The sequence below is a fragment of the Symsagittifera roscoffensis genome, chromosome 2 (genome assembly GCF_963678635.1).
Source record: "Symsagittifera roscoffensis chromosome 2, txSymRosc1.1, whole genome shotgun sequence".
Lineage (NCBI taxonomy): Eukaryota > Metazoa > Xenacoelomorpha > Acoela > Convolutidae > Symsagittifera > Symsagittifera roscoffensis.
This window is the reverse complement of record NC_087063.1, coordinates 84,393,527-84,420,682: the sequence shown is the minus strand read 5'-3', so window position 1 is coordinate 84,420,682 and position 27,156 is coordinate 84,393,527. Positions and strand designations below refer to the sequence as shown.

The following is a 27,156-nucleotide window of genomic DNA, read 5'->3' as shown; positions in this document are numbered from 1 at the left end:
AGAGTAGGTCATGCTTGTGTAGTGGATTGGAGAGAACTCGTGAACAGGAAATTGTTCCAAGTAACTTTTTACATGGAAACAGGCTGTTGGATAATTTGAAGATTTAGTTTTCTTATTCAGTCAAATGCTGTTTTAGTTTTTTCCAGGTGGTTTATTATTTTCAGAAATGAAATGTGCAATTCAATTGAAACGAAAAGCTGAATTGAGATTATTGGCAAAATCTGTCGGCTGCAGGTAGCATCATTTATAAAATTTAGGCTGGTCATCGGCAAATAGCAGTATTCGCTATCCTAAATCTTACTAATATATTTTAGGTCATCGGTCGTGATTTCAATCCGATGTTTGTCTGGTAAGTGATTAGCCAACCAATTTCGGGATTTTCAGAAATTTTTTTAGTTAACCAAATTGATTTTGCACACAATTAGTCGGTTCTATCAGGCTGGGACGTTTTTTGTCTCGCAGATTCACAAATGAACTATGGCTAAACCTGAAAAAATTGGAGCAAATAGCTGTCTTAGTTTATCCTCAGTTCTATCTACATGAGAGCTCTGAAAAACCAATTGGCGTCTTGAAGTATAAAAAGATTTTCTGATTGTTAAAGCTTCTCATTTGCAGAGAAGTGTTCAGTTCCCATGTTGTACTTTGCTGCGTAATTGACTGCCACAGGTCCGTTTTGCCGCACATTTGCCCTACTATCAAATCGATATTCTTAGATATCTGCTGTATCTTTATTTCCCGTCTAGCAGTATCAGCTTCTCTTATTTAGACAGCAGTGCTGATGTTTCGTCGCCTCCTGTGAGGTCTATTGGGAAAGTGCTGATCGCGAACAGAGGCGAGATCGCGTGTCGTGTCATTCGGACTGCACGAAAGCTAGGCATCAAATCAGTCGCTGTCTTCTCAGATGCCGATGCCAACTCACTCCATGTCCACATGGTAAGGTCACGAAATCTTACAAAGCTGAATTAAATCAATTCAAACTCGCAAACTCGAAGTAAAGTAGCCTACCTTGGAACGATTTAACAGATATTGAACATATAATTTGCATCACTTTTCTTTTAATCGTGATATGTAAGTGGCTACTGTTGAAAGAAGTTTAGTATTAGTTTTGCTGCTTTGCTCTTTGCGCGAAGTCGCCTGAAAACGGAATAATTTTGTAAGAATTTTGCAGTCATTATAAGTAAAAGGGATGGTGCATAGCTCAAAATGTGTTTGAGGCAGACGAGGCAGTGCACATTGGACCGGCCACTTCTAGTCTGAGTTATTTGAACTACGAGAAGATTCTAGAAGTATCTAGACTGTTGGGAGTGGATGCGATCCATCCTGGCTATGGCTTCCTGTCTGAGAGTGTGGAGTTTGCAGATGCGTGCAGTAAGCAGGGAGTCGTCTTCATTGGACCGCCCACCAGTGCAATTAGAGACATGGGAATCAAGAGGCAAGTATTGAGAGTGCATTTTATGAATCACATTTTATTCTGTTGAACATTGGGCTTTCCCGTTATAACGTCCTAGCATTTTATAGTCCCCATAGTAGAAGAACCAATTGCGGTGCGGTTGCGATTGTTTGTTACTTGACTGGGGGGCTGTAATGGGAAAGAGATTCCAAAATAATAGTTGAAATTAAACTTATGGATTTTAATGTGAAGAAGATCATAGACAATTTTCGTAGTTTTTTTTAGTATTTAAACAGAATAAATTTCAGTTTATGACAAATTTATTTGTTTTTACGGTATAGGATTTGTGTTGCAGTATTTCCAAAGCAATCATGAGTGAGGCTGGAGTTCCCATCATCCCTGGATACCACGGGGAAGACCAGTCAGTGGAGAGATTGAGACAGGAGGCTGCCAAGATAGGATACCCTGTGATGCTCAAGGTCGGCAGTGCTGCCCAATCAAAAACCACCAGCCGCACACCACAGTTTTTGTGCGATTTTCCATTTGAATTCTCGGCCAATTAATATTTGTCGGATTGTTGTTTTTTTTTTTGCGTAAATTGTGTCGGCTTTGATGCCACAGCAGCGATGTTTTTTGTCTCTTAATTTTTGTTACTAAATCTTTTTGATGTGTTCGTGTATTGGTGCAGTTAATTGAGTTGCCTGAAACAGATTTTTGTTAAAGGATTTAGTACATTTTAATTGATTATTTTTTCGGATTGGCGTTTGATTTTTTCTCTTTTCTCATTGACGTTGGTTCTAGAGCTTAATGTTTAAGAGTTGATGAACGTAGTTCACACACTCATATAGGTCGTGATTGTTTTAAAATTCACGTACGAATGCCCGTAGGTATAATATGCACTTTTCGAGTTTAATTTAATTCAACTTCAGTTCAGCTCAATCTCCAATAATGGAAGCTAAAATGGCACGAGAAAGTGGAATTTAATTTATAGGTTTCCCAACAGAATAAGAACTTTCCCTACTAATCCAGTTTTCTCAAATTGGATTGTCTTTTATCAAAAAATTGGCAATTGAAAGAGCTTAAAGTTTTTAAAAAGTTAAGTATTATTTTTCAGTTTCTTTGAGTTCATTGACTCTTTTCCAACTGTCTGTCGGCCATATTAAACATATTTTCAATAGAAAATTGGCTACTATTATTTTTTGGATTCTAGTACTATTTTGCCGGTTTACTTGCCGTTCGTTTTTTTAAAATTCAAAAGTGCAAATTAGTGTCTGGGTTTTTTTAGCTTCAGTAAAGTCAAAAGAGAGGTACATAAGGTGGTCGCACAGTCAATTGTGTAAAATATAGCTAAATTTTTGTATATTATAGTTTATAATATAATTAATATAGTTTTCGGAAAAGTTAAGTTGATGTTTTTTTCTCGCAATCAGAGCGTAGTGTCATATGGTGAAGTTTTTTTCTAACCTAATTCGCATAAAAAACTGCTCATTGGTTTTGTGGCACTTTTGTAACAAAATCACGATCTGGCTTACTTTTGCTGCGTTAATCATCAAATCTGGTTTACTTTTGTTGCATTAGCATTATGTCTTTTTGTATCCGGTTTGTTAGTGGCTTGTGGTTGATGCTAGTCCGGCGCTCATTGCTCTTAAAAACGTTTAAATAGCGCAACACAATAGTGCGAACGACTTTTAGTTCCAATAATGGACTTTTTTTCAGAATATACAGCGGGTTAAATAGTTACTTATGACAGAGTTTTCTCAAATTGGGTTAGTTTTAGGAATAAAGTGTCATTCATAAAAGGTTCATAAATTTTTGAATAACTCTAATAAGATAATATTTATCTTTTGAATTCGAAAGACGAAACTGTTCAAAAATGTCAATAATTTCGGTTCTGTTCAGTTCGTTGATACCTTTCCTGCCAACTGTCTGTTGGTTCGCGCATGTTTTGTTATGTTTTCCTATAATTTTTTAAATCGCTTTTTCATCGTTTCAAATCTGAATCATAGTATTTTTACTTAGATTGTTCTTAATGGAGCAGGTAACTTAGTCCTAGATCGGAAATTCTCTCTTTTTTTTTCAATTTTCACTTTCTTTCCAATTTAATTTTTGTATATAAAGAATCACACAATGAAACTCCATATTAATTGAAATATTTTTGATGGTGATGCAGTTTTTTTTAGTTTTTAGAGTTAATGCGAAATTATTTAAAATATGGAGTTTTTTGGATTAAATGGAAGTGAAATTTTATCAGTGTTAGCCTTTCTTTTTTTGGTATGAAAGTCCGATGAATGACGTTTGTGATGTCCCAAATAGCCACAATGGTGCATTTAATTCTATGAGTTTTTTGTGAATTTGTCCAAAAATTTGAAGAGTCGATGAACGTACTTCAGGCTCTGATATAGGTCGCGATGATTTTTTTCCGGAAAACTTTTTCGCGCTTTTGATTTTTCATTTTTTTTTTAAATTTCAGTTCGTTTCCTGTGTTAAAAGAAAATTAAACTTAGCTAGCGAACAGCAAAAGTGTAAAGGTTACGAAAATTGTGATGGACTTCTAACTTCGAAAATGAAATTTAGTTATCAGATTTTCGAGCCAAATAAAAAAATTTCCTATTGATCCAGTTTTCTCAAATTGGGTTAACTCTTTCAAAAAATTGTCAATTATAAAGTGTTCTAGGAATTCAAAAAGCTCCGAGGCCATCTAAATTCTTCTCTGAATTTCGAAAATTGAGATTTTCAAAAAAAAGTCAGTTTATTTTCTGTTCACTTGCGTCTGATTCTTTTCCAACTGTCTGTTGGCTATATTTCTGCATTGCAAGTGGTGCGAAGCTGCGGTTCGCTTTGTGTATAACTATTTTATCTTAGGGCAATAAACAGAAATTTAGGGCAAACTATGCTAACGTTGGATATTTTCAAAATCAGGAAAAGAGTGGTTATCTATTCGGTTGAAGCATTGCTGCATGAATGATTATTGAAACTTGGCATGCATCATTTTTCTAGGCGGTGAGAGGGGGAGGGGGCAAGGGGATGCGTATTGTGCAGTGTGAGAGTGAGTTTGTGGCCATGCTGGAGAGTGCGAAGAGTGAAGCGAGGAAGGCATTTGCAAATGACGAGATGCTCATCGAGAAGTTTGTGGTGAAGCCCAGGTTAGAAACACATCTGCATGCTAGTAGCTCTATTAGAGATTCCTGGGAAACGAATTGGGACAGACCAGATGTTCTTCGCTCATAATATCAAAAGCACGGAACGCAATTCATAAAATAATCGATATTGCCCCGTCAATTTCTAGGCATAAAATTGACCACTGGTCTCCCCAATTGAACTCTCACTAAGTTGACAGGCACATTCCAGCCTCGCCCAACTACGCTCCAGCTAATTGCAGCGTACTTTATTCCTACCTCAACAGACTTGACGCAAGTGACCCCAACGAAAGTCCTAAGTGGTTCAACAGCCCTCAATATACCAATCACCTGTTTCAATGGCCCCAAACCCCTACCACGCTCCGTAATGTTTCTCTGTGTGTGTTGTGTGTAGACACGTGGAGGTGCAGGTGTTGTGTGACTTGTGGGGCAATGGAGTGCACCTGTTCGAGAGGGACTGCAGTGTGCAGAGGAGACACCAGAAGATCATCGAGGAGGCCCCTGCTGTGAGTAACTCACTCATCATTGACTACTCATTCAGTCACTGACTAAATGACTACTCGTTGCTCAAATCAAACCAACGATAGATGGTATATTTTTCATTATGATTAGTTTAAGGTGAGGGTTTTCCTACTACCAATTAGCTATTGGCGCGAGAGATTTGATCCTTGATATAAAAATGATCCCATATCTTCGTTCCTTTTTCGAGTTGCCTCAGTTGATTTATGGAGACATGCTGGCATCATGTCACCGCTGCTTACTACTACTTTTTTCTGCTACTACTGGTTAATGTGCTTGTGTTCTGCGTGTTTAGCCAGGTGTTCCTCGGGACGTGGCTATGCAGCTGGGAGAGGTTGCAGTGAAGGCTGCTAAAGCTGTCAACTACGTCGGAGCAGGTACCTTTTCTTATTCTTTATCAAACATACAGTAGGAATTTAGGCTTTACAACAGCAGTAAGTTCTCTTCACTTTCAGCTTCAATTCTGTAGACCGTTTCGATGCGTTTTTTAGATTAGTCATTTTGATTTTCAACCCCAATCGAATTACTGAAAATACTTTATTTTTCTAAATGTGCGTCATTTCCAATTTTTCCGTGAAAATGGTCGTTCTGAAAACATTAGTACTGACTCTGAAATCTCGTTTTGTGTGATGGCTTTTCGTCGAAATTAGTGCACATTACATCATTTCGGAAAACTATAAAAGTTCGAACTATAAATATGATTCTAATTTGGGCTGACTTTGAAGTGCTGTTCTGACCCGACTGAGATGAAGTGAATTATTGTAGGTACAGTTGAGTTTGTGATGGACAGTGAGTTGAACTTCTTCTTCATGGAGATGAACACTAGACTGCAAGTGGAACACCCAATCACTGAGATGATCACAGGACAGGACTTAGTTGAGTGGCAGTTCAAGGTCAGTTAGCCTTAGCAAGTAACTCAAGTAGACACTTCTATACTAGTTAGAGCCTCATTTCAAGTCTCTGTTGGCAAAGATGATGTTGAGTGGGCCTTGCAAAAGGAGTCGAATTTAGAATGAGCTCGAATGTTTCAACAAACATTGCTTTTTCTCATAGTCATAAAGTATGACAAACGTTCAAGTAGACCGCTTTCATCTCAAAAAGCAATCTGCCAAATTCCCAACAAAGTGTGCATGTAAAGAATAACTTGCGATATAAATTGAAAAAATTACTGTTACGTGCAAAATTGTTTCTAAATAGGTTAAATGCACTCTTGAATAAATTTGTCAATCCCAACGTGTTTTGCTGTTTATCACTGCATCTTTTTCATTCAGGTCGCGGAAGGATCAAAGCTTCCACTCACTCGAGATCAGTTGAAGGTAAACGGACACTCATTCGAAGCCAGAATATACGCCGAGGATCCAGACAATAACTTCATGCCGGGAGCAGGGGTGCTCAAGAGGCTAGTGGCGCCCACACCAGTAGAGAACGAGGTCAGAATCGAAACTGGGGTCACTGAAGGTCAGTTAGTTCAGCTGATACGTAATGCACCTGACCTGTTTTTGATTGATGAGACAATCGACTAGGAATTAGTTTTTTGTGCACTGGCAAATGTTTTGTTTGAAAGTGATTGCATAATTTTGCCTGCGGTAAGAAATATGAAGCGATTCAAATTTTTGTCAAGGATATCCGGTTACTGTGTAAGTAGCACAAAATGTTCCTTCTAAACTAGTTAAAAATGCGGAAAAAAAACTTTTTTCAAATTTTTGTCATTTTTACTGCGTGGTGTGATAAAAAGATCTGAACGAAAAACTAGAACTTCGACATAGTAAAGCAGGTATATTGGGAAACCGTATTTAGGAAAAGTATTCTAAAAGTGGGAAAAGTATTTTACAAAGCAAATTGGGAAAAGTATTCTAAAAGTTTTTCAAATTTTTTTCGCAAAGTTTTCGAATTTTTGAAATTGTGGATTAGTAAGATGCCGCTAAAAACTCCCAAAACTAGCTTTACATAAATTTTCAAGGCTTAAATTAAACATAGATAAGCTAATATAAGTCTACTCAATCGCTCGAAGTTAGACAAAAATCAAAAATTTCAAACCGATTTTTCTCAACACTTGGAAAATCTTTTCGAAATTTTTAAATTTCGTTTGAATCAAGACTGAAAGTGCTTTAATATGATTTATCTATCAGCTCTCTCCGATTATTATTTGTAGTGGCTGATTTGGCGTAGTAAACAAAAAATGAAAAAAGGATAGCTTGTTAATGTGCAAGTAGCAGAAAATGTTCCGACCATAGTCTTTAAAAATTACGAACAAAATTTTTTAAAAATTAATGTCGTTTTTTCTGCGTGGTGTGATGAAAGGATCTGAACGGAAAACTAGAACTAAGGCATATAAGATATTCATAGTAAAACCGGCAAATTGGAAAACAGTATTGATGAAAAATTACTAGGAAAACGAGAAAAAATTGTTTAAAAAATTTAAAAAAAAAATTGAAAATTACTAAGATTTCATTAAAAATCCGAAAATTAACTTTACTTGAGTAAAACTAAATTATCAAGGCTTGATTGAAATCAGTATAAATTAGCTATTGTAAGCCTGCTCGCTCGCTCGTAATTAGACGAAAAATCGAAGTTTTAAACCGTTTTCGAATTACGACTTAAATGGCTTCAATATGATATATCACTCGACCCAGTCCGATGATTATTTGTGGTGCCTGATTTTGCCTGAAAAACAAGGATAGCAGCGGGTTACTGTGCTAGTTGCACAGAATGTTCCGGCCATAGTTTTTTTGAAAAAAAGACGAAATTGTTGTCTGCGTGGTGTGATAAAAAAAATCTGAACAAAAAATAGACCTGAAGCATATTGTACAGTCATAGTAAAACAGGCAACTTGGAAAACTGTTTTTTTTATTTCCAAAAAATTAACTTTGCACGAGTGAAACTAAGTTCTTACGGCTCAAAATAAATAAATAGCATAAATAAGCTATTGTAAATCTGCACGTTCACCTTATTAGATCGAAGTTAGACAAATTTTAAAGCGGTTTTTCTCAACACCGAGAAGATTTTCCCGAATTTGTTTAAAGGTTGTTCGAATCACAACTGAAAGGGCACTAATATGATATATCTTTCGACCAATTCCGATTAATGTTTGTGGTACCTGATTTTGCGTGAAAAACAAAAAAATAAAACAACAGAATACAAATTTCCTCCCTATTTTCAATGGTCGGAACAATTACAGAATTTACAGAATTTTTCTCTTTTCGAGTTACCTGACTATTGGCATCCTCAAAATTAGAACTTGACAATTCAGCTGCTGTGTGATGAGAATAGTTGTAGTTTTTTGTTCGGAATTCTTCTACGAGCGGTTTTTTGGCTCTGTTGGTATAAATAATTTGTCTCTGCTTTGTAAATTTTAAGAAATTGCTTCTATTTTGGCCCAGAATTTCGGTTCTAGTCTTCGTTGTTGACTTGTTGAAGATGATTTAGGAGACGAAGTGACAGTGCATTATGATCCGTTGATCGCCAAACTGGTCGTATGGTCTCAGGACAGAAATCTTGCTCTGAGAAAACTGGCATCATGTCTTGACACTTACCAAGTAAGTCAACATCATAAATAATTATTCACTAAGTTTTTCATTATAACGAATCAGACTTATACTTTAGATACATATAGAATTCTCGAAAGACAAGGGTTTTGAGTGCTTTTCAAGATGAGAATTTAAATAAAATTTTTTGAAGGTTTTTTTCCCTGTTAAAGGGCTATATGTTGTTTCAGATTCTGGGGTTGAAAACGAACATCGGCTTTCTGAAGTCGCTCGCTACTCACGAGTCGTTTGTACGTGGAGAAGTGAACACCGATTTCATCCCCGACAACTATGACTCACTCTTCCCTTCTCGGGAAATGTCGAAGGAGAGAGTGCTTCACAATATCTGTAAAGCGTGTCTAGCACTCATTCTCAACCGAAGAATACATGCTCCCAAATCAGGTGCAAAATTTGAGTATACATTATAATGAGACATTAATTCATAGAGTTTATATTAGTCTCGAGTTAGAGGTTTTGTTAAATCTACAGATGTATGTTGTATGATTAGCATTTTTCCAAATGTGGAAGTTGTATACCTAGCCTTTTTATTCAGCCCGGTTGGTGGCATTTCATTGGAAGCGACTATCCTAAAGCAGAATAGATTGGTAACTTATATGAAAGCTACTGTCGTAATAACGAACAAGATCATCTCAGGTTTAAAAAAAAACAAGAAAACAAGTTGATTTGCATGTGTTCTCTGAGGAAACTCTTAATCATTATGTCGCTGAGAACAACATTTTTTTCCATTGAAATTGAAAAGAAAATATCAGTGCGTTTTAGGATCAGCTTGGGATCTTCTCAAAAACTTTCGAGTGAATTCAGAGGCAGTGGAGACTTTTAAATTGAAACTCTCTTCCGGCGAAGGTACCGAACTCTCCGAAAAATTCATTACTTATTGTTCAAAATTGTTAGTGCAGAGAAAAAGATTGTGTTTCAGATGTTTTGAGTCCTAAAGTCACTTTCAAGCGTAATGGCGACTTTGCAGTCGAGATGAACAATGAAACAATTATATGCCAGCTTTTGACCTCTGCTACTGATTTGCAGTCGCTTGATACTTTGAAATCAATCAGATGTCGAATCGGGGACCAACTAGTTTCCTTTGGAGCGGACTTGACCGGTGATGTGGTGTCAATATTGCCGCATGGATCCTCCGAAATAGTGGAGTTCAAAGTAGAACCAGTACAGAAGATAAGTTCAGGAGACGAGGCATCGACTGCTTCAACTGAGAAGGCGGCAGTCGCTCCCATGACTGGAATCATCGACAAGATCCTGGTCAAAGTGGGAGACGTTATTAAGAAGAACGATCCTCTGGTTATAATGACAGCCATGAAAATGGAGGTAAATAAAAAGTTATAAGCTGCAAATACTTTTTTTGCCTATATTTATATTAATCGGTGAAATAATACACAAAAAATTTGTTTCAGGTAGAATTCAAGATTTTTTATTAAGAAGTGCGTTGAAATCTCTATTTGTAGTGATAAAAAGATATAGCTAAACAGATATAGCTAGAGAAGTATCGCATTATTTAAGTCGATCTCGGACATTTTGAGGTAGACCTGAAGCTTGTGGCAAATTGAATGCTCGTTCTTACAAACCATCATTGCCTCAGCAGAATAGAGTATGATCGGATAAGAGTATCTGACCGACTTTTTATCTTTATGCTAATTGCCTCGATATTTGTATGCTGTGTTCTGTTTTAGTACACAATTAAGGCGCCCAGGAGTGGAATTGTGGAATGTGTGTTGTTTGGGAGTGGAGAAACTGTCGACAGACACGCAGTCATAGTCGAGATAGCAGAGACAGATAACCAGATAGATAAAGACTCTAATACTACTACTACTACTACTACTACTACTACTACTGTAACATAGCACCACGTGTACGAGTACCTTAGCCAATCAACTCAGCAGAGACAACAGTTGCAGTTTATTTATTAACTAAAACATCTCAAAACGTTGGACATAGATTACATTCTCTTACAGTTCAGGGTTTACTTTTTCCAAATCGATGAGATGCAATGTATGTTTAGTTTGATTTGTAGCAGGACAAGTGATTTTATGTCTCCATATTTCACTATATCTGCTTTTAATTTATGCATAATTTATTCGTAGTTCATAGTTTTTTAGTTGACGTTTTTTAAAAGTCACCTGAAGTTGATCGAACGAACTTCTTGCTTGCAATCATTCTAAGTGACGATAGACGAGTAAATGTAATACATAACTAGTGGTTTTGTCTTTGATCATGAATTGAGAAATGAGTGCGACTACCAGCCACGCCGCTTTGTTGGTACTTAATTAATTGAAGAAAAGTTGAGTTGTCCGTTTGAGTCATTTACTGTTTGCGTTTCAGATAGCTGTTGTGCTAACTATTTGCTCTGTCGCTCGCTCGTTACTTCTTTTCATTGCTCGACCTATTTATTCTCTCTCTATCTCTCTAACTTAACCTATTCTTAACTGAAGAAAATCACCCGCAATGCCTCCCAGGTGTTTCTTTGACATTGCCATCGGAGGCTCGAAGGCTGGAAGAATAGTGATGGATCTGAGAGCGGATGTTGTGCCGAAGACAGCCGACAACTTCCGAGCACTGTGCACTGGCGAGAAGGGCTTCGGCTTCAAGGGATCCGCCTTCCACCGAGTCATCCCCGGCTTCATGTGCCAGGTTAGAACAAGTTCAATGACATAACCAGTTCTTATATAAAAAGAAAGATTAAACATGGTTTTCCCCGGCGAAGAGCAAAGTGAGACAATCACTGTAGCTTGAACAAGTTTTCTTGATATTCAATTGTTAGAACTGAAATTTCCAACCCACCATGATGATAAATTACACGTCTGGAATGTCACGTGAAAAAATTTAGTATGGGCATCGTGTATAGATAGGTAAATTTGTTATTTCTCACTAATTGTTTGGTGATTAGGGCGGAGACTTCACACGAGGAGATGGAACTGGAGGCAAGAGCATCTACGGGGAGAAGTTCGCAGACGAGAACTTCCAACTCACCCACACTGGAAAGGGTGAGTATATTCAGAGCTGTCTGCTTCTGACTCATTCTTAGTAGTTGCTCCTTACTTCAGCTAGAAACTATAGTAGTACCATTACAGCATGATTTTTATCTTAGAGGAAGTTCTGCTCGATATGGATTCTTGAGTGCGCAGAATGTTTCCACCGAAGTGGCTGATTTGAAACTCAAATCTGTAATTAGCACAAATTATGCAGTTGACTATAATTTCTTTTTCGCAGTGTTAGCATGGGAATTCATCAGATATGTTTGTATATACTTCTAAGAGAGGATTGTCTGTTGAATGCAAAAGTGAGCATCTGTGTTGTGTAGGAATCCTGTCGATGGCCAATGCGGGCCCCAACACCAATGGGTCCCAGTTCTTCCTCTGCACGGCCAAGACAGCCTGGCTGGATGGAAAACACGTCGTGTTCGGATCCGTCGTGGAGGGCTTGGACGTCGTGGAAAAGATTGAAAAGGTGAGCTACAGAGGAAAAATTCTGACCATTAGACTCAGACAAGGAGGCGTTTTTATTTATACAATGTTAATTAGCAAGCAGTTGAATGTTCAGTCAATAATTTGCATGAAGTGAGCTTTTCGGTCAATGAACCCTTAACCACTCATTTTGACGCCTGAATCTAATATATCAATCATTTCCAAGAACGAAATTTATATGAAAAGCATCGCTGTAATGTTTGCTTTGGCCGCTATGAATTTATTTTCTATTTAAGGTGGGATCTCAGAGCGGAAAGACTTCTCAGAAGGTAGTGATTGAGGACTGCGGGCAGCTCTGAACTTCACAAACGTCCCCGAAAAGCTAACTAATCTACTCTCTCTCCCTACCTAACTGAAGTGAACGAACCCTTGCTGTGGAATTGATGGAAACTAGTTGCGTGCAACTTGTCAAATGGACGGTGTGCTTGACCTTTGAGTGTCCTTAGTCATATGTACTTTGACTTGACTGTTTCTACCACTGAGCTGCTTCTATTTTAAGTTAATTTGTAAAGCATGTGTTGAATGAATTTAGTGTGACTGCTGACTTTTTTGGTATGTGAAATTCACTTTGTCCCTCGACATTGTCTTCTAAAATCGAAAGTCGAGTAAAATTTAACTGAACTTGGAGTATCCGGCAATCCATAAGATCTTAGATATTAGTCCCTTATAAGCATGAAAGATTTACAACAATTTACAAATAACTGTTGTGAAAATTAGCGTGGATAGTGTTATTTTTTCCAACCTAACTCACAAATTTAGTGCTCCTTTTTTATATGGATAGCCTTTGTATTTAAATAGCATTTATAGTTGCTTTATCAGGGTGACCGGGAAAGATGCGAGTACGTGACTCCTAATCACCTATCACCAGGTGGGAGGATCGATTCCGGCACTTAGCAAATTTTCAACGCTTATTTTAACCTTTTTCCATTTTCTGCCGTAGCTACTTTTTGCCGTTTTCTCGCCAAGTGTTGCCTCTTTGCGAAGTGTTGCCTCTGTGTAAAATGACTTGGAGAAATTGAAACAGGACTGTTTCAGCTTACACAATCCTGTTTGCGAGAAGTGTCGTTAAATGAAGTGCAAATAAAAGTGCTAGATTGGAAAATTTTCAAGAGTACTGTCAATTTATAGTTACAGTCAAGTTAATGCCAATATCCTATTCGATCGAAGAATCTGAACGAAATTATCAAGAAATGCCCATTTCGACTTTGGATTTGAGCTATTCATTGATTTTCCCATGCAAAAACTTTTTCGTTCACATTTAAGATAGTATTAATTTTCCAAATTATAGGTTTTTCATTTTTTGTGTAAACAGTTTTTGCTATAATTGATAAATACTGTAATTGCATAATTAACCAATTCTGATTAAAGGAATTTTATTCGATTGAACGGGTTTGGCTTATGTTATATCGGCGAGACCCACCTGTATTGTCGAGTTTCAACTACGAATTGTTGGTAATGCTTTTGACTGTGTCAGAAGAGAGGGGGCGTAGAAGGTCCGAAAAAAAATTTATAGCTTGAATATTATTTTTGTCTACAGTTTATTTTTTGCCTGAACGAAGTTCGAGAAGTTTTCTCGCCTTAGTAGTTGAGCGGTAATTGATTTTCATTGCTTGTTCTGGCTGTTTATTAACATTGTCCGAAATGAAGGTAGGAAGTTAATGAACTTTTATACGTTTTTTCAGCTTATTTTTGTTTTGTTCAGATATCACATGCAACACTTCTGTAGTGATACTATTTGATAAATTTTTCCAAAATTCTTACATTTATGGATTTTTAGAGTCACTGAACGTAGCTAAGACTTATGCTCAAATTTTCTGAGATTTCCTAGCCAACTTAGCGTGGAGGTGACGAATATGCCTTTGACGGGAAAGGTCCTGGGATTAAGTTTGACCAGGATCTGTTTTTTGTTTCAAACAGGTTTCAATTTGTCTGCTTAGCTGTTGTCTTAGTTCTCCCATCTTGTAATTGTTTATTTTTCTACGCGTTTTTTTAAAATGTTTTTAGGGTTTGATTTACGCCTATATTTTTAACTCCTAATTTGTTTTTTTTGTTCCGCTAAAATCATTTCCTCGGCCAAAATTATTTTGGCCTTATTTTTCATTAGTTTAATGACCTAATTTGGACATTTCAAGGCGAAGATAATTATAGCCCTCCCCTCCGCACTTATCAAGTTGGTTGTATGTTTACCAGTCTGTTTGTTGGAAAGTTTTTTTTGTTTTGGAAAATTTTTTCATTTTGTAAAAGTTAGTTTTTCTCAGAAAATTCAGTTTTTCAAAAAAGTGGTATCAATTGGAAGACCGCTTATTTCTCTGCCTCCCTGCATACTCCCCTAGAGTCTTTTTGTTTTATTGACCCCTCTGTATACAGCCTTCGAAAAAGTGTGGAGGATAATTTGACCCACAGTTTTATTTTTTTTTGATTTTCTCGAATTTTGAGTTGTTGGTTTTATGGATAGAACTGTTTTAAAATTTTGCGCATAAAGTTATGGGCCTCAGAATGTCATTTTTTTTTTATTTTTGACTGTTTTGTGGATTTATCTCGAAAACTTAACTCTGAAATCTGATATTGAGTTCAATGAGATAACAGGTAGTGGGAAGATCCTCTGCATTAGCGGACACTAACAAAAAGTCTTACACAAAAAGTTATCGCCCTCTGAAAAAACAAATTTTTGATTTTTTGACCGTGTTTCTAAACTTTTTGATTATTCTCGAAAACTACCCTGCCATTCCTGAGGTTTTGGTTGCATTTCTCAGAACGGGCTTCGGGAAGTTCATTTGGTTATGCTACCACGCCCAAATTTTTTGACTCCAAAAGTTTTTGACTCGGAAAAGTACAATTTTGTTTTTGTGACCGTTTTTTTTAAAAAGTTTTTGACTTTTCTCGAAAACTAACCTTCCAAATCTGAGATTTTGGGTTCGGTCAAAATTGCAGATTGCGGGATCTCCTTCTGAATAACATTGGTTATGCGACTACGACCGACCAATTTTTTTTTCTCCAAAAGTTGTGGCCCTCGGAAAAGTAAAAAATTTTGATTTTGAGACCTTTTTTTTTTAAGATTTTGACTTTTCTCGAGAACTACTCTCCCAAATCTAATTTTGTGGCTTCAATGAGATAACGGGTAGTGAAAAGCTCCTCGGCATTAGCGGACTCTAACATAAAATTTTACACAAGAAGTTATCGCCCTCGGAAAAAACAAATTTTTGATTTTTTGAACGTGTTTCAAAACTTTTTGAGTTCTCGAAAGCTACTCTGCCATACCTGAGATTTTGGGTTCAATTCTCAGAACGGGCTTCGGGAAGTTCATTTGCTTATGCTACCATGCCCAAATTTTTTGACCCCAAAAGTTTTGACTCGGAAAAGTACAATTTTGTTTTTGTGACCGTTTTTTTTGAAAGTTTTTGACTTTTCCCGAAAACTACCCTTCCAAATCTGAGATTTTGGGTTCAGTCAAAATTGCAGATTGCGGGATCTCCTTCTGAATAACATTGGTTATGCGACTACGACCGACCAATTTTTTTTCTCCAAAAGTTTTGGCCCTCGGAAAAGTAAAAAATTTTGATTTTGAGACCTTTTTTTTAAGATTTTGACTTTTCTCGAGAACTACTCTCCCAAATCTAATTTTGTGGCTTCAATGAGATAACGGGTAGCGAAAAGCTCCTCGGCATTAGCGGACTCTAACATAAAATTTTACACAAAAAGTTATCGCCCTCGGAAAAAACAAATTTTTGATTTTTTGAACGTGTTTCAAAACTTTTTGAGTATTCTCGAAAGCTACTCTGCCATACCTGAGATTTTTGGGTTCAATTCTCAGAACGGGCTTCGGGAAGTTCATTTGTTTATGCTACCACGCCCAAATTTTTTGACTCCAAAAGTGTTGACTCGGAAAAAAAAATTTTGTTTTTGACCGTTTTCTTGAAAGTTTTTGACTTTTCCCGAAAACTACCCTTCCAAATCTGAGATTTTGGGTTCAGTCAAAATAGCAGATTGCGGTATTTCCTTCTACATAACCTTTCTGCATAATTGTTTTTTTTTCCTACAGAAAGCTAAGATTCTCTGAATCGTCAAATAATTGATTTATTGAACGTTTTTTTTTTGACGTTTCTCGCTAACTATCCTGCCAAATCTGATCTTATAGGTATTCAAATGAACGGGTTTTTGAAAGCCTTCCTTTCAAGTTCGCTATGCCCAGTTTGTTAAAAAAGTTATGGCCTTCAAGCAAGTCCAAATTATGAAACTTAGACAGTTTTTTTCGGAAACTTGACTTGACGCGAAAACTACCGGGCCAATTCTCAGATTGTTCAATCGAGAAACTCGGCGTTAGAAAACTTCTGTGCTTGAGCGACTATAACTTGCTGTTTGCAGAAAATAGTTGTGGATTTTGAAAAGTCTTTTGACCGCTTTTTAGTAACTCTTTGAATTTTCAAATCTGAAATGAAAAGTTCCATTGAAAGAACGGGTTGTGATAATTGTTCTGCAGAAGCAGCGATTCCTCAATTTTTTTGTAAGAGAAATTTTTTGTTGGGAAAATTTTCATCTCGAAATTTCTTAATCGTCTGACTCATTTTAGTAGGGATGCGTTAGACAAAGTCCAATTTTTGAAATCCTACTTTTGTGCCGCATCAGTATAGCAAACTAATTCAATATTTAACACGCACCTCCAGCTTACGCTGGGCCTCTGGTTATTCTTCATCGAGACTGACGAATATTTTGGTTCACCTAGTTTTTTTTTCAACATCTAAAATTTTTTTTTGACTCATGTAATTTTATGTTTGTATTGTATCGCAACTAGTGCGAAACTCAGCTTCGCCTCTGTGTCAAAATTGTTAGCGTTTCCGGCTAACTTCGCCTGGAGGTAACGAATAAGCCTGGGACTGCATAGGTCCTGGGTTGGAATCTCACCAGGACCTGTTTTTTTTCAAATAAAAAAATCTGTTTCAAATTAATTGTCGGCCAATTATTTGCCTGTTGTCGGCATAGTTGTCACATTTTGGAATTGCTTCTTTTCTGTGCGTAATTTCTGTAATGCTGTTTTAAGTGTTTAGTTTACGCCCACATTTTGTAATTTTACTTACCTTGACTTGGTATTTCCTTATCTTTTTTTGTTTCGCTAGAAAACTTCCTCGGCCAAAATTTTTCGGCTTATTTTTCATCGGCGTTACGACGTAATTTGTGGCTCTTTCAAGATAAACACAATTTCATCACTCCTCTCCTCTTTTTTTTTCAAGTTGGTTGTTTGTTCAGCAATCGGTTTGTTAAAATTTCATTTTTTTTCATTTTGCAAACTTTTCACTTTTTGCAAAAATTTAGGTTTTTCTATGAAAATTATTTTTTTTTCAAAAAAGGGAAAGACCGCCAATTTTTATGTGTGCGTCCATACTCCCAAAGAGTCTCTTTTCACTTGACCCCTATGTCTACAGCCTTCGAAAAAGTCTGGGGGAATATTTGACCCATATATTTATATATTTTTTCGTTTTCTCGATAACTAACCCTCTCAAATTTGAGTTTTTCGTTTCAATGAATAGAACGGTTTTTACAAGCTCTTTGCATATGCAGCTACGCCCAAGCCGCGTTGATCACCCATGAAACAGTTTAAAAGAAGAGTCAAAATTTTTTATTCTGCAAAAAAATTGCCGTTGCGGATTTCCAGATTTTTCCCCCGGTGGGATTTCTTGAATTTCTTTTATACTGTTCGCCAAGTGCTTCTACAGTTCAGAGTTGCATATGATTTGCCAGCTGCATAGACAGTTTTTTTATAAAATTGTGATGAAGAATCGCCAAAATAGATCAGCAGTCTTATTTGTTTCAGAATGAAAACATCGATTTTATTAGGTTCATGATTGGCCTTCGCAAAAGTGTGGCTGAATATTGACCCAGATTTTTTTTCGTTTTGAGTTTCGTTCCTCGCAAATATTTTGTGAATCTTTTTGATTTTTCTTGAAAACTAACCTCTCAAATCTGATACTGTGGATTCAAGGAGATAACAGGTAGTGGAAAGCTCCTCTGCATTAGCGGACACTAACATAAAGTTTTACACAAGAAGTTATCGCCCTCTGAAAGTTCAATTTTTTGACCGTTTTTTTTTTTAATTTTTCGAGTATTCTCAAAAACTACCATGTCATACCTGAGAATTTTGGGTTTGAATTGTCACAACGGGTCTCGAGAAGTTCAATAGCTTATGCGCCTACGCACAAATCTTTTGACTCCAAAAGTTTTGCCCCTCGGAAAAGTAAAAGTTTTGATTTTGTGGCCGTTTTTTTAAAGTTTTTGACATTTTTCGAAAAATATCCTTCCAAATCTGAAATTTTGGGTTCAATCGAAAATACAGATTGTTTGAATCCCTTCTGAATGAAATTTCTGTCGATTTTTTTCACACAAAAAGCTATGATTCTCAGAATTGTCAAATTTTTGATTTAATGACCTTTTGTTTGAGTTTTCTCGCTAACTGTCCTGCCAAATCTGATTTAATAGGTTCAATCAAATGAACAGGTTGCTGAAAGCCCACACTTCAAATTAGCGATGGTCATTTTGTTTTTAAAAAGTTATAGCCTCAAACTAGTCGAAGTTTTGAAACTTTGACAGTTTTTTTGGACACTTATTGACTTAACGCGAAAACTCCCGGCCCAATTCTCAGGTTGTGTTCAATCGAGAAACACGGTTTTTGGAACCTTCTCTGCTTATAACTGGCTATGCTTAGTTTGTTTCAGAACAAAGTTATGGGCTAGAAAACAAGTTGTTAAAAGCCTACCTTTATAACTGGCGATCATTGCCTAGTTTATTTAAGAACAAAGTTATGGGCTATAAACAAGTCGAAGTTTTGAAACGTTGACAGTTTTTTTTGCAAACTTTTAGACTTTACGCGAAAACTACCGTGCCAGTTCTCAGGTTGTTCAATCGGAAAACTCGGTTTTTGGAATCTTCTATGCTTATGCGGTCACAACCTGCTCTTTGCTGGAAAAGTCCTGGATTTTGGAAATCCTTGTATCCGTTTACTAAGTTTTAGAAAGTGTACGGTAAAATTTTTGCGATCCTACATAGACACACATGGCATTCCGGGATCAATACGATCTGACCAATTCCGGGATCAATAAGATCTGAAACTCGACTTGAGGACATTCTAGACAAATTTCAAAACCGAAACCTGGTACCAGCAGAGTGGGAGAGTTTGGCGGACCAACTTCTCAAGAGGGGGGTTCAAAAAGTCGCGGACGACCTCAGGGGACATGACCAGCCAGCATCCGAACGGGATACGAGATTCGAACCTCTTCAAGCGTCGCAGAATCGGGGGGTCCGAAGAAGCTCAAGACAGACTAAGAGCAAGGAGCCAAAAAGGTTTGGGGACCCGGTCAAACATTCCATCAAGGAAGTATCAGAGGAGTTAACAGGGGGAGCACTCCTAAAAGCCGCACTCCAGGAGTATCGACGACTATTAACGAACTTCCAAGAACGAAGCGACAGGCCTACGGAGTCAAAATTACGCCTCCTAGAAAGACACTTATTCAGGAGAAAATTCGGCCATGCAACGCTGGACAAAGGAGTGGATTGGAACCCTTGCTGGAGAATCGACCTGGAGGAAAATTAAAGAAATTGAAATTCTGCAATTAAAAATCTTCAAAATTCGAAAACTCTTATTGAACTGAGTGTATTAAACTCTTCATGCATAGCAGTAATTGCATGATGTAATAATAACCTTCAGTGGTATTAATTATTATTATTAAGATGTGTCCAAGGTCACTAGAGCAGAGACATTGGCACACAGCTAAGAGCTCAGAGTCTGAACTGCTGTATCACTCTCAGTGGCTATAAAACAGAGAAAACAATTAATTCAAGCTACAAAGAATACATTCTTGAATTATCAACTAGTTTTCCAACGAGATACCGTATAGGATATCACATCCACTATAACTACCTGAAGAAAAGCCGGGACGGGTTAAATGTGGTATCATAATTAAGCCTTTTCAATTGTGATTTAGATTCAAAATTGAAGTTTTGATCCCGATTCTTAGACTGCACATATGCAATTTGATGACCCCGACTTCAATTTTGATGACTTTCATTTTGAATAAACTGTAATTTTACGTTTTTTTAGCCGGAACAACTTATCGTTCTGCAGTTTTATTAGTTGATTTAAATCACTTTTTCTTAAATAGACGAAGAAATAAGTAAGGCTTAATCGATTAAAAAGGTTTATACAATTTTTCTGACTTAACATGCGAATCAAAAATATAGCCCAAGTTCTGATACATTTATATTTATCACTGAAAAGACATTAGTTGTATCACTCTCAGTGGCTATAAAACAGAGAAAACAATTAATTCAAGCTACAAAGAATACATTCTTGAATTATCAACTAGTTTTCCAACGAGATACCGTATAGGACATCACATCCACTATAACTACCTGAAGAAAAGCCGGGACGGGTTAAATGTGGTATCATAATTAAGCCTTTTCAATTGTGATTTAGATTCAAAATTGAAGTTTTGATCCCAATTCTTAGACTGCACATATGCAATTTGATGACCCCGACTTCAATTTTGATGACTTTCATTTTGAATAAACTGTAATTTTACGTTTTTTAAGCCGGAATAACTTATCGTTCTGCAGTTTTATTAGTTGATTTAAATCACTTTTTTTTAAATAGACGAAGAAATAAGTAAGGCTTAATCGATTAAAAAGGTTTATACAATTTTTCTGACTTAACATGCGAATCAAAAATATAGCCCAAGTTCTGATACATTTATATTTATCACTGAAAAGACATTAGTTGTATCACTCTCAGTGGCTATAAAACAGAGAAAACAATTAATTCAAGCTACAAAGAATACATTCTTGAATTATCAACTAGTTTTCCAACGAGATACCGTATAGGATATCACATCCACTATAACTACCTGAAGAAAAGCCGGGACGGGTTAAATGTGGTATCATAATTAAGCCTTTTCAATTGTGATTTAGATTCAAAATTGAAGTTTTGATCCCAATTCTTAGACTGCACATATGCAATTTGATGACCCCGACTTCAATTTTGATGACTTTCATTTTGAATAAACTGTAATTTTACGTTTTTTAAGCCGGAATAACTTATCGTTCTGCAGTTTTATTAGTTGATTTAAATCACTTTTTTTTAAATAGACGAAGAAATAAGTAAGGCTTAATCGATTAAAAAGGTTTATACAATTTTTCTGACTTAACATGCGAATCAAAAATATAGCCCAAGTTCTGATACATTTATATTTATCACTGAAAAGACATTAGTTGTATCACTCTCAGTGGCTATAAAACAGAGAAAACAATTAATTCAAGCTACAAAGAATACATTCTTGAATTATCAACTAGTTTTCCAACGAGATACCGTATAGGATATCACATCCACTATAACTACCTGAAGAAAAGCCGGGACGGGTTAAATGTGGTATCATAATTAAGCCTTTTCAATTGTGATTTAGATTCAAAATTGAAGTTTTGATCCCAATTCTTAGACTGCACATATGCAATTTGATGACCCCGACTTCAATTTTGATTACTTTCATTTTGAATAAACTGTAATTTTACGTTTCTTAAGCCGGAATAACTTATCGTTCTGCAGTTTTATTAGTTGATTTAAATCACTTTTTTTTAAATAGACGAAGAAATAAGTAAGGCTTAATCGATTAAAAAGGTCTATACAATTTTTCTGACTTAACATGCGAATCAAAAATATAGCCCAAGTTCTGATACATTTATATTTATCACTGAAAAGACATTAGTTGAAACAAGGATGGTCGAATACTGTGCAAATAGCAGTGAATCTTCGACCTCCATGATTTTGAATATATAGATTTTAATCTATGTGAAAAATATAATAGTATCGGAAATACCTTGAAAAAAACATTGATTTCCTACAAAGTTTCTGGTTGTCTTTTCTTAAGTAAAAAGCTATCGAACTAGGCAGAAATTGCTATTTATATAAAAAGTTCTAAACAAGAGTTTGAGTGAAATTGCTAAATTTGTATTGTCCTACAATTGCTTTTTAAAAATGTAAGTTGAATGAATATTTTAATTTTGTGGGAGCAATGATGTTTAGTGTGCGTCATCTGGAAACGGTAGCTCGGGGATCGATTCCGAATGGTGTCTGATGTTTTTGTTTCATCGTGTGGATGCTGCGGTTTATCGGCAAGTGTTTCTTAGTTTTCGTCAAATCTTTTATCCTCTTGAATTCTAAATTTTGCATTTTCGTCAGCATTAACTTTTTTGCTGCAGCTGCACTTCTATGTTTAGCCAGATTGTTGGCTAATTTTGCTCATTAGAATAAGGTTAAATGCATGACAAATTGGTTTCGTCTTTTTTCTTAAACGACTTCAGATTCTCATCGATGAACCAACTTCCATGTACTGCTGTGCCACGTTTAAAAATAGACGACTTTGATCCCAAGGAGTTGAGCAGTCCTGCCATAATAGAAGGATTTGACATCGGAAAGTGTTTGCAATGGACGCCCGATTACCTCCGAAACACAATGGGCGACAAACACGTTACAGTGCATAAAAGCGACCATCCTGTTTTGAAGTTTCAGCCACGGAATTTTACCTATGAGACCTTCCAGTTTGACGAATTTCTAACTCATGCTTTTGACGAGAACTGCAAAAGTTTCTTTTATCTAAGAAGTCTGGCTAAAGCTGCACGTGATGACGTGGCTAATTTTGCTGTAGATTACCCCGAACTGAAAGCGGATGTCGAGTTTCCGCCTCTTTTCGAAGAAGATCAATTTTTCTCCAGTGTGTTTCGCGTTTCATCAGCTGACGTTGAATTGTGGACTCATTTTGACACAATGGACAACTACCTGTTGCACATTTATGGCCAGAAAAGAGTGTTTTTGTTTCCACCAAAAGATGTATCGAATCTCTATGTTATAGACGATAAGCCACGAGTGTTTGAATTGGACAATGTTTCCGTAGAATCTTTTCCTAATTTGAAAAATTGCTCTGCCTGGAAATGCGTGTTAGCTCCTGGAGATATTCTGTTCATTCCTGCTTTCTGGTTTCACAATGTCAAAGCCCTAAATTTCAGGTTGGTTTTTGGACTTCTTTGAACTGTTTGCAGCTCTCGTTAAGATTGGATTGATGTATTGGTACAAGTATCCCAGCGGAATAAAAAATTTTTGATCCCATTGGTCCATCTTTCTCAAATTCGTTTAATTTTATCAAAAACGTGTCAGTCATTAATTGTTGAAATTCAAGGAGCTTTAAGGCCATATAATTTTTTCTTTGAGTTTTTTTTCAACAAGTCAGTGTATTTTTTTCTTACCTTGCATTCATCAACTCTTTTCCAAGTGTCTGTTGGCAATGTTCTATGACATATAATTGATTTTGTCTCCAATAATTCGCGGTCGTCTGATTATTTTCTTATCAAACTTTGTTCATTTCAGTGTATCTGTGAACGTGTTTTGGAAGTCCCTCCCGAGTGAGCTGTATGATGCTAAGGATGTTTACGGCAACAGTGCTCTTTTGCCGGGTCAGAGAGCTCTACAGAGTCTGGACTCTACCTTAAACAAGTTGAAGGGACTCCCTGCCCCCATTAAAGACTTCTATATAAGATGTCTCATTCTCAAATTAGAAGCACTCATTACGCAGTGACTTGTGCTCATGCAGCGGAAGCCGGTAAAATGTAATTTTGCTAAAAGTCGTTTTTTTTTTTAGTTTCTGAAGACATTAGCTCAATATAATTTGATTTTTTATCCTAAGTAATGAAGTATTATTCAGTATTAATGGCAACTAAATAGCTTTTTCGGAAGCAGTTTTTGAGCAAAGAATATCATTTTCAATAGTACAGCATGGTTATATTAATGTGGCTCTTGTTGAGCCAGAAAACACGGAAATATTTCCGATGCATATCTCAGGCTGTACTATTTACAATAATAACCTTGAAATTATCGACAATAATGATGTTCAAATAATAATATCTGTGTCTAAACTTTGCGTGTGTTTCTGTTCCGACCGCTGGAAGCGGGGAGGAATTGAGGCTTCCGGTGTATTACTTTTTTTAAAATTAGTTTTCTTTTTAGCACTTTCTCGAGCAAAAGTATTTTGGAAAGCTAGAGCATAATTTGGAAAGTAAGCCGACAAAAACAAGCAGACAAACAATTGTCCGACAAATCTTCATCCTAAGGAAAACTTTTCAATTTACGAACGTATCAAAAAACAAGGTCCCGCGGGAACTCGACCTCGAGACAATAGGATTCCAAGGCCGGCGCTTTAACACAACACCGAGTTTGAAGGGTCGAGAACTTAACGGGGTTTCATCATAAGGCAAAGTAAATTTCCCTTAGATTGAGAAAAATTCACTTGCTCTCGCTAGTGGTAACGGAAGAGCGGACAATATGCAATCCTCCTGACTGAAAGTTGAAAAAGGAGATCCACAGGGAACAATTACAGATCCCCTTGTTGATTATTTCTTGTAGATACTACAGTAAACAAGAATAGCTGGCTACTGTGCAAGTAGCACAGAATGTTCCGACCATATTCTTAAAAAAACTACAAAAAAGTTTTTTTTCCAGATAAGTGCCGTTTTTTGTGCGTGGTAAGATGAAGGCCTATTTCAAAAAAATCAAAATTTAGTTTTCAATTTTTGCAGTAATTTGTTGAGTTTTTGAACTTTTTATTCCCAAAATGGCACTAAAAAATCTTGCCAAATTTAGTTTTACTAGAGTAAAACTAAATTTTTGGGGGCTTGAAGAGTAGTTTCACGGCCTTGCTTCGAATAATAAGCCTGTTGGCTCGTTTTTTTTCAAAACTGGGACCATTTTTTGAATTTTTTTATAATGTGGTTCGAATCAAGACTAAAAGGGCTTTAATATGATATATCAGGGGCGGATTTACGGAGGGCGGACGCCCCCCCCCCCCAATCAGGGATTCCACCCCCTGCCGACCCAAAGGGTCCCCAACTTCGGTACTTTTTAAGAAATCCATTTTGGCCGACCGACTCTAAAATTTATCTAAAAGAGCCTTGGGCGCCAATATATACTAACTTTGAGGGGGAGTGCGCGCCAAAAAATGCAATTTTTTTGACAAAATTTTCCAAAAAGTGCCCAAAAACGGCTTTTTTTTTACCTGTTTTTTCAAAAATTTGCCTGCGGCGCAGAAATTTTGGCCAAAAAAGCGTTTTTAGTGGTTTACAACAGCTCAGAAAATCAATTTGATTGACCTGAAAAAAAACGTCGTCAAAATTTTCGAAATTTTTTTGAAAATCCGCCCCCCCCCTCGCGAAAATCCTAGATCCGCCGCTGTGATATATCACTCGATGAAGTTCAATGGTTATTTGTGGTGGCTAGTTTCTTGGACTGATGAGAGGATCCGAACGAAAGACTAGAACTTAGGCATATTTGATGTTAATAGTATGCAAAGAAGTAAATTTCTGTTATTTACGTATTATACATCAGGTAAGAGGTTACATAATTTCAAAGAGTTTTCAAGTTATTGAGTCACAGTTTTTAACAAGGAGGTGCAGTTTATATGTTGTTTCTTCGCTCGAATTCAGCCATGAGTCGTACAAAATAATTGCGATCGCTTTGCATTTGAGATTCATAGGTGGAATAAATATATCGTATAGAGACGTCATACCGAGATCGTTCAAGTATGTCGCTGTCTTAGGGCAATTACCCAGAAGGTGTTTAATGTTTTCGATTGAATATGTACATAAAAAGCAGAGAGGGTTTGGCTTCAGACCACGGTTCCACATAACATCTTTGCCTGGGATACAGTTAAAAAGCAGCTTAAAGCAAATGTTTTTCTCAAAAGCTGTTAACTTTTGCTGTTTTGATACCCAAATTGGAATTCTGTTGAACTGTTCTTCGCTCAAGTTGAATTTCTGACAACTATTTCGGATTCTATTACTCCAGTCTTCAGGCTTAGTAATAGTTTGAAATAAGAACTGATACAGAGCCTTATGACCAATGCTGCCATTAATAATCAAGTTCTTCCGTTTTCCTGGTAGAATCAGTGAATCTTCCCAAACTTTCATGCTCAGACTAAATGGCTTTAATTCCAGTTCAACTTGTTTAATAAGTGATGTTTTTGTTTTAATGGCGTTTTCTATTTTGTTTCTGGTAAGCACATCATTTGAACGCATTGCATCTCTGATGTCAACCAGTTTTGCAGCTAATACGTGACATCTTGAGTTGGGCCAATCTGTTCTCTCGTTAAATTGTTCTCGTTGTAGATGTTGCAACGCTACTTCGCTTCTTTTGCCGTTGCCCCGCAAAACTTTGAGGCTGAGCTTTTGAAAGTCTTGTTCCTTCCAAACGGGGAGTGTCTTGCAAAGCGAAGAAACTTGGGCAAGAAGAAAGTTTTTATGATTTGAGCTTTAGCGAAGAAACTCATCGACATATTGAAATACTTTGGCATGTTATCCATTGTCTTCTGCATACTCTCGCGATTGAGCATGACAGCATTATTACTACCTTGATAGACCCCGAGCACTTTAATTTTGTCAGTGTACCGATCGTTATTGGCCTCTCTACGTTTTAGAATGCGACATTTTCCTCTGTTTACCTTGAATTGGGTTCCTTTACAAAATTTATCTAATTCCTGGAACATTGGGGCCAGGTCTTCTTTATGTACATAGACATTGACGTCATCGGCGTAAGCAATTACTCGTCGTTCTGGAGCATATTGATACCATGGATGAAGCCTTAGAATCTCTAGCAGCGGCTCCAGGGCTATTATGAAAAGTAAGGCAGAAAGGGGACAACCCTGTCGAATTCCTCTTTCCAATTTAATTTTCCAAGGCATCGACCAGATATGGTGGAAAATTCATTTTCCGCAGCAGTTGAAACGGGTACTTTCTATCAACTCTATCGAAAGCTTTTGAGAAGTCGAGACTGGCAATGCACATATCTAGGTCATCATCTGCAAGTCGGAGTTGTATGTCGTTTATGGCAGCATGCATGCTTAGATGACCAAGGTAAGCATATTGGTCTGTGAGAACTACTTGCTTTATTGCATCGTTAAACCGAGTTGCCATCGAATGGGAGAAAATTTTTTGGTCGGTGTTGATCAATGATATTGGTCTGAAATCAGAAGCTGTCTTAACTCCCTTCTCTTTGGGTAACAATTTCAGTATGGCGC

General features: G+C 36.8%; 3 protein-coding genes across 3 annotated transcripts; all 3 read left to right on the top strand.

Moving 5' to 3' along the window:
* Positions 1-46: 46 nt before the first annotated feature.
* On the top strand, positions 47-10,700 carry LOC134840694 (methylcrotonoyl-CoA carboxylase subunit alpha, mitochondrial-like). Its single transcript, XM_063856667.1, has 15 exons — positions 47-234; positions 315-349; positions 767-933; positions 1,215-1,432; positions 1,746-1,869; positions 4,388-4,533; positions 4,922-5,033; positions 5,342-5,423; positions 5,812-5,939; positions 6,318-6,504; positions 8,473-8,582; positions 8,762-8,972; positions 9,351-9,434; positions 9,508-9,908; positions 10,271-10,700. Exons 1-15 carry the CDS (start codon positions 167-169, stop codon positions 10,439-10,441), a joined length of 2,244 nt encoding a protein of 747 aa, XP_063712737.1. The 5' UTR covers positions 47-166; the 3' UTR covers positions 10,442-10,700.
* A 166-nt stretch (positions 10,701-10,866) lies between these two features.
* LOC134840692 (peptidyl-prolyl cis-trans isomerase-like) lies at positions 10,867-12,640 on the top strand. The gene is made up of 4 exons (XM_063856665.1): positions 10,867-11,228; positions 11,485-11,581; positions 11,899-12,044; positions 12,298-12,640. The coding sequence occupies exons 1-4, from the start codon at positions 11,043-11,045 to the stop codon at positions 12,358-12,360; spliced, it is 492 nt and encodes a 163-aa protein (XP_063712735.1). The 5' UTR covers positions 10,867-11,042; the 3' UTR covers positions 12,361-12,640.
* A 9,757-nt stretch (positions 12,641-22,397) lies between these two features.
* LOC134840690 (tRNA wybutosine-synthesizing protein 5-like) lies at positions 22,398-23,828 on the top strand. Its single transcript, XM_063856662.1, has 2 exons — positions 22,398-23,101; positions 23,460-23,828. The coding sequence occupies exons 1-2, from the start codon at positions 22,410-22,412 to the stop codon at positions 23,665-23,667; spliced, it is 900 nt and encodes a 299-aa protein (XP_063712732.1). The 5' UTR covers positions 22,398-22,409; the 3' UTR covers positions 23,668-23,828.
* The last annotated feature ends 3,328 nt before the right edge of the window (positions 23,829-27,156 follow it).

Coding starts and splice junctions, on each gene's coding strand:
- LOC134840694 (XM_063856667.1), top strand. CDS start 167: ATGAAATGTGCAATTCAATTGAAACGAAAAGCTGAATTGAGATTATTG. Junction 235..314: donor GCAAAATCTGTCGGCTGCAG/GTAGCATCATTT, acceptor AATATATTTTAG/GTCATCGGTCGTGATTTCAA. Junction 9,909..10,270: donor TGACAGCCATGAAAATGGAG/GTAAATAAAAAG, acceptor GTTCTGTTTTAG/TACACAATTAAGGCGCCCAG.
- LOC134840692 (XM_063856665.1), top strand. CDS start 11,043: ATGCCTCCCAGGTGTTTCTTTGACATTGCCATCGGAGGCTCGAAGGCT. Junction 11,582..11,898: donor ACTCACCCACACTGGAAAGG/GTGAGTATATTC, acceptor TGTGTTGTGTAG/GAATCCTGTCGATGGCCAAT. Junction 12,045..12,297: donor TCGTGGAAAAGATTGAAAAG/GTGAGCTACAGA, acceptor TTTCTATTTAAG/GTGGGATCTCAGAGCGGAAA.
- LOC134840690 (XM_063856662.1), top strand. CDS start 22,410: ATGAACCAACTTCCATGTACTGCTGTGCCACGTTTAAAAATAGACGAC. Junction 23,102..23,459: donor GTCAAAGCCCTAAATTTCAG/GTTGGTTTTTGG, acceptor TGTTCATTTCAG/TGTATCTGTGAACGTGTTTT.